Source organism: Polypterus senegalus, chromosome 12 (genome assembly GCF_016835505.1).
Source record: "Polypterus senegalus isolate Bchr_013 chromosome 12, ASM1683550v1, whole genome shotgun sequence".
Lineage (NCBI taxonomy): Eukaryota > Metazoa > Chordata > Cladistia > Polypteriformes > Polypteridae > Polypterus > Polypterus senegalus.
The window spans coordinates 60046218-60064402 of NC_053165.1; the positions used below are offsets into that span (position 1 = coordinate 60046218).

Consider the following 18185-nt stretch of genomic DNA (forward strand, 5'->3'; position numbering starts at 1 on the left):
AGGTTAGCTTTTTTTTTTTTTATTCACTTTTCATTCTCTCAGTCGCGTTCAAAATCAATCCATACAACCCCATCTGACACAGCTATTTTCACATAAAGACGCGCTATAGCTCTGCAGTGTACCACGATGCATACTAAAGCCCCCTAGGTTGCTGACACACAAACGCTGGCGAAGCTGCCTTCTTCGCATCTCACCGTCACTTGATTTTCTTTTTATTGAGTGTTTTCTTGCCAGTCCCCGCATATTGCTGTATGCGGATTCTTTTGTACTCCAGGACATGCAGAGGAGAGAATGGTAAAGAGCAGTAACTTCGGCGCTATATGCAATAATCAGACACTCCCCATCTGCCCGTTGTTTTGTTATACTTTTACACCAACATATGTTCCTGTGTTTGAGCATGCTCAAAAAATACACGTGTAATGCCACGAAAAGTGCACGCAGACACTTCATTTCGCAAACAAAACAAGTGCACTTTTATTCAAGACTACCTGTATAACCGAAGAAAAAAGAAAGCAAGTTACAGTAGGCGATTGATACGACAGCTTGCATGGTGCAATGCTAAGAAGTGCCGATTTTCATTTTGTGCTATATAAAATCATCACATTCAAATATTAACAGTTCCCACACACCCAAGGACCGTCCTTCCTACATTTACGACATGTGTACTTGTTGCAGTACACACACCTCTCTGTGCTATGGTTCCTATTACACTGAATGAGCACCTGACACTGTACTTTCTGCCCTGGGGGAAGGTCCCACATCAGAGAATTTCCAGTTCCTGCATAAATTCACACCCGATCTGACGCTGTTCGTTTTCAAATAATATTGCATTAGTTACTTTTCGTGGCATTACACGTGTATTTTTTGAGAATGCTCAAACATAGGAACATATGTTGGTGTAAAAGTATAACAAAACAACGGGCAGATGGGGAGTGTCTGATTATTGCATATAGCGCCGAAGTTACTGCTCTTTACCATTCTCTCCTCTGCATGTCCTGGAGTACAAAAGAAACAGCATACAGCAACATGCGGGGACTGGCAGGAACACTCAATAAAACTGAATAAAAAGAAAATCAAGTGACGGTGAGATACGAAGAAGGCAGCTTCGCCAGCGTTGTGTGTCAGCAACCTGGGGGGGAGCTTTAGTATGCATTGTGGTACACTGCAGAGCTATAGCGCGTCTTTATGTGAAAACAGCCGTGTCAGATGGGGTTGTATGGATTGATTCTGAACGCGACTGAGGGAATGAAAAGTGAATTAAAAAAAAAAAAAGCTAACCTTTACAAGGATCATAAATTGCACCGGCTGTCACAGACTGAAATCAAATGTATGCTTTTATTCTAAAATAGTAAGACTAAGAGCAGTTTACTTCTCAAAACGGAGTGGTGCAGAATCGAACTCGGGACCTTTTGATTCCCAAGCGGGAACTGATTCTATTGAACCAAGGAGGCAGTTACAATAAACGGCTGTCAATGTCGCATGTTAAGGGAGCTTTTTGTTTCTGCAGTTATATTTTTGAATAAAAGCGCAATTGTTGTGTTATTCTTGTGAAAATGTTTCTTTGATATTCGGACTTCAGGCTTCATACATTATATAGTTTATGCCTACATTTTGTCATCTACTACTAGAATATAAAAAACGTTTCTGTTTTAAAAATGTGTTTAACACAGATTACTGTAGAAACGGAACAGACATGAAATGCGTGTGTTTCAAATAACGATCTATTATTTCCACTCTAAAACTCCACTTCACTCCCAGATACTCAATCAAGGCATGAGCTGAGAGAAGTTCGTGCACGTTCTAAATTGGTGGGGGGATGGAATAGCCGGCTGCTCCTAGCTTCTCTTTATCAGCACATTTAGAGGACAAAGGACGCTGGCGGAGAGGTGTGAAGGGATTTAAGAAGCAATTTAAGGTGGGACGGAATTACAAGTTTTTTCGTAGGCTCTGGTAATTCTAGTGTTAATGAGACCTTGCATATGTTCTGTTCTAAGTTTAGCTTGATTTGATTTAATAAAGAAGAGACGATTAGCTGTGACTTTTACATACGCATTAATAATGTAATGTTGCGATAGACGTTGAAATGATAGAAGTGGGTTAAATACATGGGAGCATATCGCCACTTTTGACCTGAAATACTGTGTGGGTTTTATTTGTTTTTCTGAATGAGTTTGTTTCATATTGTACGACCATCCTGTTTCGCCATCTGGGAAAAGCAAAGGAAAGTGTAAAGGGTCGGCAATGTATTTGACATAAATGACGAATCATGCTTTGCTTTTGGATATACACAAATATCTACTCTGTCTTTGATATCTCTGTCTTTTGCAATTATTATTACTGATAATTTGTCATATGTAGGTTTATTATAAATGTGATTGTGATCTTGTAGATTCATATAGAAATACAAGAAAATTTCTTTGTCCATGTTTTGCTGATAAATTCCATGTAAAATGCAATACTTTGGATGTATGGATGTGTATCCATTATTGTCTGTATAATTTCTATTACGTCACATCATTTAACTCTTTCGATTGTACGTTGGATCATAAGTAAAACACCTGACCAAATTGTGTTTTTTGTCGAAATTAAATTTGTCATGGCTGCAATTCTTATGGGAACACAGATTCTCATAGCGTATGGTCCATTATCGTGTAAATCAACTTTTTTGTGCACTGAATGATGCCAACGTGAAAAGATTATTGTAGACACATATATTTTGCCTGTAGTGTTTGTGGATTTCACTTTCATCAAACAACAAATCTTTGAATTCCTGCGGAAACACCTCCTCACTGGGAAGCAGCAGTAGTTTTCCCTGATGACAGCACAAATTAGACAATCTAAAAGTCTCCAACTTAAAACTTTAAAGCCTTATAATATCTATATACTTCTGACATATCACCTTGTCCATATATATTTGATCTGTTTTTGCTGTTCGGTTATTTCACCTAGTAATAATTTCCGTTTGCGTGAATGTGATCTGTATTCTCTTTTTTTTTGACACTTTCGAATTTTAGTACTGTCATATTTTTTGAACTTGCTCTGCATGTGTATGGCGTGAAGTTTTTTTTTTGAGCCTTTTGAATTCCACTGCTTTCATAATCTGTAACCTGCTCTGCATGTGTATCACGGCAACATTTTTGAACGTCTTTATGAAGTTTGTACTGTCTTTTACTCTTTGTCTTTTATTTCTGACCCCATTTGGATTTGCAAGGTTTTTAATTCCACTTGTTCCGGGCTGATTCTTACTTTCCTTGCCTATGTTAACATCTCACGGGAACATGCTTCCAATGGATGACAGTATGACATGACTTGACCGTGTCGCGAGAAGTTAAAGTGTGTCTGCCTCTCTTCAGTACATCACGTCTCGTCGTAAGATTTTCTTTTATAATAGCGAGACATAGTAGTTAAGTCTGCATCTTGAAGGCAAATAATTTTAGATCTGGTAGTTTTTTTTAATGAGTGCAGCACAAGCATGTGACAATTTTTAAAAGGATAGAATGAATGGCTGGACTGAGTTAGGAGAGAAATTAAGTAGTAAAAAAATAAAACAATGCAGTTTATGCCCCTAAATTTTTAATGTTACTAACTAAACCTGTGCTGAATGCCGAGGGCTCCACCGCTACAAAGTGTCTCACTCTTTTGATGTTTTCTGGCATTCCTACAATTCTCAATTTTCAAACAAACATGTGCTTCACACTACCAACAGACTGAGATTTATTGGACAATGTAATGGGATACAAGCAAGGTGGAATTATTCAGTTCTTCATTATAACTGAATATACTGTATATCTATATCTAACCACGCTGTTCACTCACTCTACACAACACTTCATAAATTGTCATATCCTTACATCACACCCAATTATAAGGTTCACATAGTTGGCCAATAACCCACCTGTGACATGGATGTACTGAGGCTTGTTCTCAGAGGGGAAGTTAAAAGTAGAGGCAGAATATTTGTCCTGAATGAACCCAAACCTGAAAAAAAAAAAAAACCATAACAATCAGAAGATATTATGTGGAAGCTAGTTATTCTCGAACATGTGAGCTGTCAGGATCTTTGATGTGATAAACCTATGTGTTTATATAATCTTGTTTACATTATTTTAAAGGAACACTTGTAAGTCAAATCAGTTACACAGTGCGAGCACAGCTTGCTCCAGGACTATGCTAAACATCTTTAAAAATTACTGCTAGGGAGTTTACCTCAACCAGACAGATGGCAAGCACTCCGTTATTCTTGCCATTAGATAGGCAATGTTTCCACTGCATCTCTACTGCTGCTATACAGAGCAGACACTCTGCTTGCTTCACGCACTAGCAAGCAGCAGGGCGTTGGCCTGTCTCCAAAAACAGCATTAGCATTCAAAGCAGACAGCCACTTCATAAAGAGAGTGACAACACCCTTTCAACCCTCCATCTCCCAATTTGCAGGCATAATCTTCTAACATGTCAAACCCCCAGAAGAAAGAACAAAAATGTAAAATCTTATTGTTACCTGTTGAGAATTGCCTCCTGAAAAAGCTGCATTCTGTCAAGATACGACTCCGGGTCAAAATCTGCAAAAGGGAAAAAAAATAAATGAATAAAAAGCATCTCAGATTCACTCCCATTTACAGGAATATATTGATTTTCCCCAAAAGTGTTCAGTTTAAAGATGTTGCTCCCCCAGCAATTTCTGGATCTCTTTGAAACTCCAGCTCTTCAAAAACCAAATTGTCCACAATTTCTCTCCAATACTGCATCATTCAGATATTGTAACTGACGCATCTAGTAAAGTTGATAACCAAAAGTCCCCAGAGACCATGCTCTCCAAAATACACTTGTGGGCTTCAGAAGAAATTGTACAAAAAAGTTTGAAGTCTCTTAGAGACACTGCCCTCAAAACTGTAGCCTTTCTACCCATCTCATTCTCTCACAACTGCACTATACAGAGTCTCTAAACAATTGCAGTCTCCCTAGAAATTCTTCCTCTTGCACCAACCGTTCCCTACAGAAATCTTGCTCCCTAACTTCATCATCATCTCATGGAGAAACCCCATGGAAGTGGATATATGAAATGCTAAGTTTCTTGCAATGTTGTTTCAAAAATGGTTCAAATGTATTTTAAGGAAAGTTGACAACTTAAAAAAATGTTAAGGAGAGTCAAAGACAGATGTCTGATGTGATTTAATGTGTGTAGCAGTCCTGAGGCTTCCATAGGTTCTTACTGTCAAAAAGGTGTTCACTGCCCTCCTTCAGTAAGCAGGTAATATTGAGAGGGATGAAGAGTTGTGCTCTCAGTGGGTCTCCATACAGATAGCTAGGCAAGGCGAAAGGCACTTCTAAAACAGGGGCCAGGAGGAACCCACACGATGTGGCCTTGCGGTGCCAGCCCTGGACCTGTAAATGAACAAAAACTTTAAATTTAAACTTTGTGGTATAAATTCTTTATTGAGCTCAGAAATTTGATTTTTTTAAGATCCTGATTATTACACTAACATCCTCACTTAATCAATTTAAATTCATTTTGACTTTCACTTAGAAGTGCAAAGGGCAATAAACATTTAAGAAAGCATAAAACAAACCACAAAACATAAAAAAAACATTAAGTGCATAAAATATATGCAGGTAAATTAAACAAACTCTGCAAAGCAGCTAAGATACATTAACATATTAAGGATTTATATAAAGCTATCAAGAAGGTTTCAGCTGGACTAACCAATATGATAATTCAGATATGTCATTATCTAGCTGCTTTAGTGAAGTTAAAATAGCAAACAAGTGAAAAGCGTCTTTAATTCTGCAAAAAATATCACATTATTTGGGTTTATGTTTATCCTACAAATGGGGAGACCATACACCTATCTGGCCTTTAGGGGCCTTAACTTTTAACTGGTAAAATTAACAGCTTTCCTTGAAATAAAAGCTTTACTTACCCTTGGCAGTGACATTCATGTCTCTGGTGACTCTTCCTATAAAGTCAGCAGACAGATTGGGAGAACACGGAAGGTTATGAGGTCGCTGGAAAGGGGTGTATGGCGCTCCCGATATCTATGCAAAAGGACGACGGTCCAAGTATTTAGAGTCCTGGTACTTCCTGTCTTGCTATATGGTTGCGAGACATGGACGCTATCCAGTGACCCAAGACGAAGACTGGACTCCTCTGGTACTGTGTCTCTACAGAAAATCCTTGGGTACCGTTGGTTTGACTTTGTGTCTAATGAGCGGTTGCTCATGGAGTTCCGAATGAGGCACATTACCTGCATTGTCAGGGAGCGTCAGTTACGGCACTACGGTAATTTGGCGCACTTCCCCGAGGGTGATCTGGCTTGTAGGATCCTCATTGTTGGAAACCCGAGTGGCTGGACCAGGCCAAGGGGTCGCCCCTCGTAACACCTGGCTGCAGCAGATAAAGGGTCATTTCCAGGGGGGTGGGACTAGATTTCGTGTCTGCCTGGGGGGGTTACAAACTGGGATTTTGAGTTGTATCATTGTGTAGTGAGTGTGGCAAAGCACTGTACCAGTGCACGCTCCCCAACTTGACTTGACACCGATTTCCCATACTGTTAGGGAGTGGACAATTATCAATTTTGTGACTGTAGGCACTATATATGAAGCATGATGCCATCTGTCTCACTTACAAGATTGTGCTCAGACGAACTGTGATGATGGTCTTAAACAGAATAATGGTGTAAAACATTTAGAATAGTAATGCTATAAGTTAAACTGTTTTAATTCTATGTTTTTAGATTTTTTAAGTTCTCTGCATATTTTGTTTCAATACTATCTACATTAATAGGAGGCTGAGGGAGTCATCCTAAAACAGGACTATACATTGGGATTTACACATCATTGGTTGGTAAGTGGTATTGCCCAAAGTGCATCAGCTTCAGTGTGTCTAGGTTATTCTTGAGGACCAAAGCATGTCACAGTCTGTAGATCTAGATTATATCCTGGTACATTATGAAAATGTGCCAGCCTTTATGTCTTGGTTATATCCAAGGGGTATGGTTTAAGCTGAAACTAGCGACTCAATCAGATTTGTGTTTGTAAGCTTAGAGTGTGAGAGTAAGCCAACCCATAATTAACTTGGATAGTTACACTATCCCCATGAAAATGCACACACACAGTTAAACATTTACCACACACTAACACCACAATTGTCTAGTTAAGAAAAAACATGCACATCAGTGAGGCTTGTTAATAAGCAGAATATAGAAAATATTGTTTATTAATTGAGAAAAAATGGTTCGCTACACAGAAAAGTTCATGAACACATAAGAACATCAACTTTATAAATGCAGTTTTTAAATTAATGCTTTGGCTTCCTAAGATTAGAGCTGGTTGTAAAATTTTTCTTTTGCCATACAATGTTGTTAATAGTCTATCAACCTTCACCTTATTAAACTTATAAATTGTCTATATTTCACACAATACACATGATGCAGAGTTCTTTAAAATATGTCACATAAATTAAACTTTATTAAAATTAAACATTGGTTAAGGTATAGGGCCTTAAAACTATTTCATAATTCGATTAAGTCTTAAGACTCGTACAGTGTGCTTTTGATGGAGCTACTCAAATCTCTGTTTTCTTTTTTTTTTTTTTTATATCTGTGCCATAGACTGTGATTGTTAGTAAGTGTCCTGCAGCAGTAGCTCAGTTGTCTCTTACACCTTCAAATACAAAATGATGGACCTCTCTTCTCAACCACTTTCTCTTAATTCTTCATTAATGCATTTACACAATTAAATCAATGCCTGCCTCTTACCTACCATTTCAAACAGGACAGCAGCAGTGACAGCCATCCAGTGCAGCTTAATCTCAAAGGCTGCTGTCAGAGAGAAGTTGCCATGATAATAGCAGCTGCACCACTCCACCCGATCACTGCGATTATTCACATCAACATCCAAAGTCACTGTCTTCTGGTCGGGCACTGTAGCAGCTGGAGAACAAAAACAAAGACAACAATTTAGACCCACTACAGTGCTGGGCTTAGAAATCAATGCTCATCTAGCCAGCCATTTTCTGAAACCATATTTTTTTACTGCAGATTTGCTGGTGGTAGGTGTCTACGACTGCAGCACTTTAACAAAGGCTGTAATTCACCCCAGTTGGGACCCGAGCTAATCACCAGGCATATTCACACATAAACCCACATGCACTAATATACCATGCCAAATCAGAATCACCAATGAATATTACATGCACATCACCTACTTGTGGAAGGAAGTTGAAGAGTTTGGAGAAAATTAACATGGGCACAGAGAGAATGTATGAACACCACAGTTCATACAGTAACCTCCCGTAATTCAACTTCAGCTCTCTAAGAAATTGGGAAAGGTGAAGCACATATCTACGCTTTTAGTCTGTTATGGCTAGTGGCTTTTAAAGGAAAAGTTCATCCAAATGTTCAAAAGTATTTTTGTTACCTTGGGAATTGTCTATGGGCAAAACAAGTCTACATTTTCACTGCATATGTCTGTTATTTCAGTATTACATAAACTAGGTCTGAAACGTTTAAAAAGATAGTCCATCTATCTCATATAGTAAATTAAATGGTGCAAAAATGAAGCAGCATCTACAAATCCAAGTTTGTCAGTTAAGTTAAGCAATGTAATGAATTATCCATCCATCCAGGCTTGTAAAGAATTAATGACAGAGAATATGTACAAAGTTTAAAGTGACTATTTTTTGTTTCAGCAAATTAAGTTTCATTTAGTGCACTGTTAACTGTCCTTAACGGCAAGAAGAGTCCATGCTACCATATGCACGTATACAAGCACTAGAAACCGAAGCAACTCTCACTTATGCACATCACAAGTATGAAAGGCCTTGGATGTACTGTGATGTCACTCAATTCTACACCATTAAACACAAATGTGTTTCTAGCTTCAGTATTGAGTCAACTTAAAATTTCATTTCACCCCATAAAATTGTAGAAAATTTAGGAAAAAGACTACCTAAATTTAAATACAGTCCTTGAATCATTAAAGAGTCATTAGCTCCTTATCTGTCCCAGCTGAAATATTTTAAGTAACTTTCGTTCAGAATTTCAGTCTAGTTTTGAAAAATAGGTCATATTGGGGGTACATCAAATAGTATTCTTTTTTACTGATGAAAATTATGTTTCATCACCATATTTAACATTATGTGTTGTTTCTGAATGTTCATACACACTCTTTGCTATTTGGTATCAGATAACCCTTATTTATCTTCATCTCCAATAGCAATAAAGGTGAACAACTTAAGGAGCTCGGACCCACCTTTTGTCCAATTTGCTGTGTGCACTGTTCTCCTGTCCGATAATTTTACCATTAGCCCATGCTGCAACCACTCTCCAGGTCGGTGCATAAGAGCGTAAAATCCTCACCACAATTCAATTATAAGCACAAACATACACACCCACCAAAACATTCAACAGAAGGGTATTAAGTAAAGCAAAAGGACAGGATACCATTACCAGCTCCACTGAAACAAGGCATGCAGATCTATGTGGTTACAATTAGAATGGAGGAGAATTTTCTAAGGAATCTTTCATATTCTAGCGCTGCATGCAGGACATCACAGGGTGTTGCTGGGCTGCGAGGGGGGTGGCCCAAGCAAGAGATAGAGGAGATGGTGACACATGAACTGCAAAAATGGAATTAGGTTAGGAAAAGCTCTGAGTAAGGGGCACTCTGCCCTGCTGCCTGCCTGCAGGATACAAACTCATTCCTGGCATTTTTTTGTTATTGCCAATGTGGAACATTTCCACAGGCTTATATAATTTTGTATACAGTATGCTGATAGAATGTCTGCTTCCCTTCAATCAATTTACAGTCTAGGCCCCTTGAAATTTTCTTAACATTGTGAAGGATGCTTTATTTGGACTATAACCATAATCTGAACATATACTGTACATAACTCAATGTAGCCACATGTAAAGACAAGATGTGTGCCAAATCCCTGGGGCAGACCCTGAACCATTACCTTTTGTAATAAAACATTGTTCTCTGATATCAGCTGGACTCATATACAGTACTACACCAGCCTTCTAAGCTCAAGTTACATACCTTCAGTTTGGAAAAAAAACAGGTAGTGTCTTCTGCACTGTATATGAAAACTTCTACAGGTAAACTATGCAATTTATATAATAACAAAAATCTTAACTTATTAAGTGGAGAGAACAAACATTTGATACATTCAAGTGGCGAGTTTAACTGCATAGTCTAGCATTCATTTAAGCTTAAAGTCTGCTCTGATCAACACCACTCCACCACTGCTGTTTACTATATTCTTTACACTCTGCCTTGCCAGTCTTTGTTAATTAAAGTCCTGGTCTCAAACTGTTTACTGCCACAAGCTTGCATGTGGTAAAAAGCCCTAATGATTCTACGATTTTACTGCCTCTTTGTGTTCAATGAAAGGTTATATATAATATTATGAGCAAGTAGAAGAATTCAGCAAGGCAAAGGAAAATGGTTTAGAGTTAAGCTCTGAGATGAGACTAAGATGAAAAAGATCATGTCTGGTTAAAGGAAAAATATGAGAGGGCTTAATGGGAGTTCTGCTCTGGTTTATAGAAAGTGACAATTGTTATAAAAAGAAAGGGAGCTCTCCATAATGTATCTTAATAACAAAATATTACAAGGAAGCTTCAGACTAACCCCTAAAAATAAAAATGCTAGGCTTCCATTATTGTATCCTCAATTCCTGAGTCACAGGAAAAATGTATAATTCCAAGTAAAGAGATGAAATGTGAAGGGTACAATTATTATCTACAACAATAATCATTAACAACATCTCCTTCAGGTCAAAGAGCCATAATCATGAAAGGCTGAATATCTGTACACAAAAAAAACGTATTATAATGCCTCTGGCAACTATTCAGACTCCTTGTTGCAGGATATGAGTTGGCAATAAAAACTCAGGCAGTACTTAGTAGAAGTAGAAGTCTATTAGTGTAGCACACTGCTACATTGTGAGGCAAGCCTCTGATTGAACCCCACAGCTTTCTCAAAACAAAAAAAGCTGTGGCAAGAAGAAAGGGGCAGGCATATGTGTTATGCATAATGCCCATGTGAGACCATCCTCTTGTTCACCAGACCCCTCGCGGGCCCGGCCAGGCCCACTTCACGTGTCTACCTAATAAAGCTGCAGCTTGGCTCCGTCCTCCGAAACTGCGACTGAACGAGCTGTGCCTACTTGCATAGGACGCTGGCCGGCTTGGTAGCCAGGGTAGGAAGAAGACAGGAATATCCGAGTGCGGTCGCTCCTCCATGACAAAAGCCACCTCAAACCACTTCCGCTGAAACAGACCAAAGTCTTCTACGGCAGTTGTATGCCAGATTGGTGGCTGTTGGCTTCCTTGACCTGAAGCAACCAAGAGCACAACAGGGTTAAGAAAATGCCACAACTGTGATGTATATAAAAATATTTGGGAAGACAGGAAAGGCAAGCCTAAAACATAACTAGTCTGTAAAATGATTCATTCCCCAAAACTCTTACATTAAAATACAGAATCATGAAACATTCTTGCAAGAAGAGTCCATACTATAATTTGAATAGATATCCAAAAAGACACTACTATATATTAGTTTGCGTGCTTTCTGGCACTGCCCACCTCGGTCAAGATCCCGATCTCCAGCAATGCGGTAGAAGTAAAACCCATAGACAAAGATCCTCATGGCCTCTCCAGATGCATGAACTATCAACTGCTCATCCAGCATTTTCTGATGAAAGTACAAATGATATGTTAAGTTGTGGTTTGGCACTGCTACTTGCATGCTTTCTCTATATATTATATTAGGAGCCCTCAGACATTGAATCCACCTAAGATGGCAGCTTTGATGTTCCTTTACATTTGACCTTCTTGGTTATAAATATTCATATAGTTAAGAGAATAACTTGCTCCAATATAAGCATGAATCAGTGAGCGCAAACAGATCACACTGTGGTCAAATAGATTTCCAAATCAAGAGCTCATATCAGGCTCATGTTCTGCTGGGTTATATATCTCAAGCAGACTTGGTGGCACATTTTTATATTACACGCTTCTTTAGCAGCATGACTTTAGCATGGTGTGTGGTGAAAAGGTTTGTGTAACAATCATTCTTAGAGTTATGTCACTGCAACTCTTGTGTAATTGCTAGAAATATCTTTTCGCAAGCTGTTCTAAGGTAGGGACTGGAAAAGAAATGCAAATTTCGACTGACATAATAGTTCTCAATAAACATATACTGTATGAGCTTAGCCTGGAACAAAGATACTGGGATCCAATCCTAAAGCCTGGACTAGGAGTAGTGTTAGCCAGTAAGAGACAGATAGCTGAAAGAACTACAGATGCCCAAAGAAGTCACAAGCAGCTGCCAGGATCACCACCTTTAAAGGAAAAAGGTGGAATCTGGAAGTGACCCTTGCTGCTGGGTTCAGTGCTTATATCTCCTATAAGATTTTTTTTGTCCTCCTGGATAATTCCTTGAAGTATGTGACTTAATCAACAGAATGGTTTATCTACTCTGTCCCCAAATAGGTGAACAGCAGACCAACTATTTGCGCTTGTACAAATATTTCAAGGGAAGAGCAAGTTTGTCATTCCTGTTTATCTTTTTTGTATGTTATTGGTAAACCTGAAGAATATATATAACTTTGACTCAGGACTGCTGTTGTGGACAATCTGGTTCTGGTACTTGTGGAATAAAAATATGTTCACCCTTAGGAAAGAGACAAATCTGTTTAACTCTTTCAAGGCGGATGTCGACTTTTGTCGAAATTCGGGGGAAGAGGAGGGTAATCAGCTGTAAAGTAGCTGAGACAAAACTCGATGTTACGTTTTAGTTCGACTCTCTTTGCTAGAAGAAAAGTTCGTTTTCATTGATTTGACCTCAATTCTATGTGTGTTAGTGAATAGTGAAGAGCCAGTAACCCCTAAAGTGGCATCAAGATCTGGTGAGAGACTAAAATGAACGTGCAAAGCGAAATACTCTGTGGATGATCTTTTGTGTATTATCACTGAATCAGACACCGATTTTGCTGCAAGTGATCTGGAGATCGAAAACAAAAGTGAGGTACCAGCATCAACTGATGGCAGTGATGAACACGCTTGTGTCGCTGATGCACCTGGGAGGACCGCCACTTACGATGACAAGAGGTACAAACCAGATTGTGTCACACTGCGACTGCCACCGCTGTGCAAAGACAGCCAAGCTGGCCTGCCGCAGATTCCTGCTGGCCATCAAGCTGCCCCACACAGCCGCTGCTGCTGGCAGAGATGCCAAAACAAGTGCAGCGACAGACATTTTATGTGCAAAACCTTTGCTTTTTGTGCTTATCAGAAAACAGATTTTTGGAAAAAAAAATCAGCACCTCAGAAACAAAGAAAAGCCAGTTACAGTTGTTTGGTTATCCTTATACGTTTTCTGGCAGGGGTGTTCCTGGCACAGCTCTCTAAGAAGAGTATGAAGTACAAAAACACCTCCATATTAAACCATACCTAATTCTTCTTTAAAAATTAAGTGCAATCACAGAGATGTACACTAGCTAAAATAAGAATAAGGAACATGGCACCTGCATGATGTCAACCGCCATGGCCTGAGTATGAATACCCTCCACACTATTGACCAGCCAGTGGACAACCTCTGCACTGATGAAACAGTTGGAAGGTAGACCCTTCTGTTCAGGGAGCAACTGGACTCCAGTGCTGAAAGCACAAATGGTATAAAATGTAAACAAATTTCTCTGCATATAAACTATTATAGAAACATATAGTATATAGCTACACTATTTACATACACTAGAAGGTGCTCATCAAGCTTACACAGCAACTTAAATTGTACTTACTTTGGGTGCTTCATGGCTTCGAGGATCTCCGCAAGAGAAGAAGAGGATGTGAGTAAGCTGGATGAGCCTGAAGACTGCAGAGCACTGTAAATATAAAATCATTTTTACCTACTTTGGTAAACACACAAGCCAACATTCTTTTTCATCATTTGTGAATGGTCAATACATGTGTTTACGTATCTAATTTTTAAATCATACAAACGCAAACCTTGCACACACACACATTAGAAATAATCAGCTCTTATAAGCTGCAACATAAAGTATATATTAATACAAAACTAGGGAATTATGAATGTCAATACCAATGGCAATATTGGCAACAAGAAAAAATATTCATTCAGCTGATGCCCAAAATGATCTGCAAACAGTAGGAAATGAGTTGCATTCCTTATAGTCACATGGCAATTTCAGTTAGTGGGAGCTGTCCAACAGCAGTGTGCTGAATTATTCTCTCCTTCAAAATGAACACTTATCCAATTCAGTCTTCAAAAGTTGCGGGTAAATGCAAAAAAAGTTATACTTTGGCAAATAATTAGAGTAAAAAAAAAATATATTTTCTTTTCTTATTTTGCTGTGTTTGACAAGATGAAACTGGTGGAAATATTACATTAGACTGTAAAAAATATATATCCATGTATATTGTGTGTTATTTATTTTTGCACTGCATATGCAAATGTCAATAGACAAAGGTGTTTTTTTTTTATATACAGACTAGATTTGATCATATGATGAAGCTTTTGGAATAGAGAGGAGAGTTTAGGAGCCTGCACTGATACAGCACGTTGCCACACCCACCACCTCAGGGTCCCAGATATAGTACCCAAGTACAGCCACACAACAAGTGACACTGCAGCAGCACCACACTAGTTCAAATGGAATGGAATCAGTGTGAGGTTTTTTTTTATGGTGGCTAGAGAGCCAATCCTGCCACTAACCCCCAAGTTTTCCCTGCAGGTTGGAGGGACTACTTGCAGGGCTAGATGCAGGTTAATGTCATACCCAGGGTGGAGCAATTGCAGGTTAAGGGCTTTGTTCAAGGGCCCAAAGGAATGGAATCACTTCTGTCATTTACAGGATTTGACCCAGCAACTATCTCATGGCCAGTGCAGATGCCTACCCTCAGAGCCACCACTCCGCCCAAATACCCATTAGAATACCCATTAAAAAAACTGTTAAGCAGAAAGAAAAAAACAATGTATTTAATAGAAAAAAAGCATTCCATGTTTACATCACAGAAACATTCCTCAACTACTAAGTCTTGGTGGTCTGTTCTCAGTGAGAATGCGATTAACTCATGAACATCCATGGTTGACAAGCAATGTATTAAAGAAGTAAGATTTTATTTTGCAAGGCAAGTTTACTTCATAGTGCAAACTTTACTAAAATCTTCTTAAAAATTAAAAAAACAAAAGACATTACTTTGTCTGCTCACAAAATACTACATCTGCTTTTTTCCCCCAACCAAACAACAATTTACAAAGCTTTATAATGGTAAAGTGATAAGCAGCTTCATAGTACTGGGAATGGATCACAACCCAACAAACGGCCCGTATGGAATTTTCTCCTTTTTCATGTGATGTGGTTTTGAAAAGTAAATAAACTTGTGAGACCTCATCTAGAATATTTTATATGGTAATTTTGGTCTCTGTGCTAGAAGAAATATTATATATCAGCATTATATAAAGTGCAGATCACTTTAATGCGAGTAACTACCAAAAAGAATGGGCCACCACTTCAAAGATGGGGTACCAACTGACATTAAGATATCAAGGGCCTTGGATGGCCTCAGGTGTGGAATTTACCAATAACATTGTGAGGAAAAATAAAAAAAGTAAATGTTATGTCGTACTGGAGGGATGTGAAGATCAAAGTAAATGCACACTAACTCCAACTATGAGCCAGATCCCCCAACCACCTAAAAAGAATATATCATAGTTCGTTTAACATTCAAAACAGATTTATACTTATTAGTGTACAGTATTATTAATTTGCATAGGCATACATTCTGAATAACTCAGCTTTGAAGACATTGTCTGCAGATTTCAAAATTCCAATGTAATTGTACAGAGATGTGCATTGCATTAGTACAGCCTTGTTGTTCATTTATAAAACAATCAAGTACAAATAGAAAACTGTGCTTTTTTGTCAACCCTAGACATTTGTTGATATAAGAAAAAGTTACATTTGAAAAGTTTCAAACACAAATTTGAAGAGTAAAGGAATTCTTAGTCTTGGCTTAATTTTAGGTTGTAACACTTGGACACTTTTTTGCTTACGGCAGTAGGCACTATTAGAGGTTTTGGTGTGCTCCAGTTCCAGCTTTAAATCTTGGGGTTTTGGGAAGTCTCTAGTGCTATACCAGTACAACACAATTCTGAAATGCCAAATCACTGTATTGTTAGGAAAGCAAGAAAAAGTGGAATTTCTTGAAGAAAACCTTCTAGCATCTGTAACAAAGCTAATGTTGGTATAACCAATTTAAATGAAACCAAAACACTAAAGTCCTGAAAACAATGCAGACGTCTAACCTAAACAACAAATATTTATTTATCTACCTGGCATCTGAGATGGATGACCATGTTGAAGCTGGTTCTGCAGTGTTCTGTGAGATGACTGAGGCAGATGGTTGGGCCATTAGCACATTGTTCCTCTCCCCAGAAGGGACTTGACCTCCTCGATCCATAGTTCCACTCTCCAGGGCAAGAACTGTTGCAGGCTGCTCCATAGGGATCTGTAGCGAGAATACTAGCTTTCTAGTATACATGCAAAATCGTTGATAGTTCTTGAACGTAGTTAGTAACACCCCTATGAAGAACCCAACTTCTTCCCCTTTTTATGAAGGGAGGAAAAAGAGTTGACAGCTATGAAACATAACATCTGATCAATGAAACAGCATGATTCCAAGTCGAACTCCATTTGCTGTAGAGGCACTTTGGCCATCTGCCATTTTTAAAGGAAGAGCCACAGATCCCTTCATCATATAAGTGTAACATTGAGATAAATAACATTCAACCCACATATTAAGATGGCAAGAACATATCAAGACAACACTGACAGCTGACCATCAGGAAGACCAACAAACAGGGAATGCAAAGCAGAAAATAAAGGAGGGGGGAAAACACCGTCCCATGTGGACTAACCTGAGGATGGTAGAGAGACGAACTGCGAGGACTGCGGACAAACTCCAGAAAGACAGCCCCATCCTGAGTGGTGCATTGCAGCAGGAGCAGAAACAGAGTCAGAGCACAATAACAAGAGCAAGGACATTTGCCACCAGGGATGGGCCACAACCAATGCATGAGGACCACAGATGGGAGCAGCAGAACCAACATGAGCATGTGAAGAAAAAGCACATGACTAAATACAACATATCAAGGCAATGAAACTCCGGGAACCAATGTTCTAACATGTCTGGAAGCCAAGAAATTATTTGACTGAGAAAAACAGTAGGGTGCAGAATTAGCACACACAAATTTTAACAAAATGTAGAAGTTAATTTAAAGAAAATACCACAGCCCCAGGATAAGTGGAGTATAAACTAAGACCCATGGTTACCTTCCTAGGGCTGTCCATGTAAACGGGGGTCATGGCCTCACCACTAAGTTGGGATGCATTCTTCACAGCCTGGACTGTGGCCTGCTGTTCTTCCAGGTTTCTAAGCAGAGTAAAATAGGCAAATATCATATCTGAGCTCCATTCCTTAATGATAGAAATAGTCCACCAAAAAAATACTCTTAATAAAACAATGCCCATCTTAGCCAATAATATCACAGTCTACTCTTAGACCTTAAGTATTTCAAATTGAATAATCATATTCTTTAAAATAGTACATAGCACAGAAAAGAAGCAGAATAACTTACTTCTGATTGGCCTCCATTTCCAGCAGCGCAGACAAAGCAGATGTACCCTTTTTTGCAAGGGGAGGACCAGTGGGCTCAGAAGGGTATGAAGAAATTGAGCCTGTGACCTGTAGCCCTTTGACCGGACCTCCTTTCTGGAAACAATATGCCTCTATGATCATAATTGTAGGGAGAAGCACACTCTCACAAATACTCGTAGTGAAGGAGCAGCATTTTATGGCAAAATAAAAACTGTCCACAGCCAAGTATGCCTATACTGTGATTAAAGAGTAAAACACCACCTCTGCATGAATAAAACTGACACAACTGAAGGATCAATTGGATGCTGTTTCATTAAAAAAAAGGTCAGTGGTTTCCCCATCCAGGTTCACCGCTTTTAAGACTAGCATGCATGCACGATAAAAGGAGACAACAGGAAATCAGTTTAACACAATCATGTTAATGGGCATACAAAATGACTGATAAAAGGTGTATTTAACCCTAGCCAGCCACGTTACAGTAGAGCAGAATTACCTATGCGT

At 38.8% G+C, this 18185-nt stretch overlaps 1 protein-coding gene across 6 annotated transcripts in view; it reads right to left on the reverse strand.

The window, feature by feature from the left end:
• The window catches only part of depdc5 (DEP domain containing 5, GATOR1 subcomplex subunit), a 70087-nt gene that overhangs the window by 4267 nt on the left and 47635 nt on the right, over positions 1-18185 (reverse strand). For 3 of the 6 annotated variants that reach the window (XM_039771684.1, XM_039771685.1, XM_039771682.1), the window contains 12 exons: positions 17665-17798; positions 17360-17459; positions 16945-17007; positions 16360-16535; positions 13805-13888; positions 13532-13664; positions 11589-11697; positions 11111-11338; positions 7759-7928; positions 5211-5382; positions 4499-4559; positions 3896-3978 (listed from right to left, as the gene is read on the reverse strand). In XM_039771684.1, the coding sequence (XP_039627618.1) occupies positions 3896-3978; positions 4499-4559; positions 5211-5382; positions 7759-7928; positions 11111-11338; positions 11589-11697; positions 13532-13664; positions 13805-13888; positions 16360-16535; positions 16945-17007; positions 17360-17459; positions 17665-17798 (1513 nt within the window). Of the gene's footprint in view, positions 1-3895; positions 3979-4498; positions 4560-5210; positions 5383-7758; positions 7929-11110; positions 11339-11588; positions 11698-13531; positions 13665-13804; positions 13889-16359; positions 16536-16944; positions 17008-17359; positions 17460-17664; positions 17799-18185 lie in introns of those variants that run through there. The other 3 variants (XM_039771686.1, XM_039771687.1, XM_039771688.1) reach the window with 3 other exon arrangements.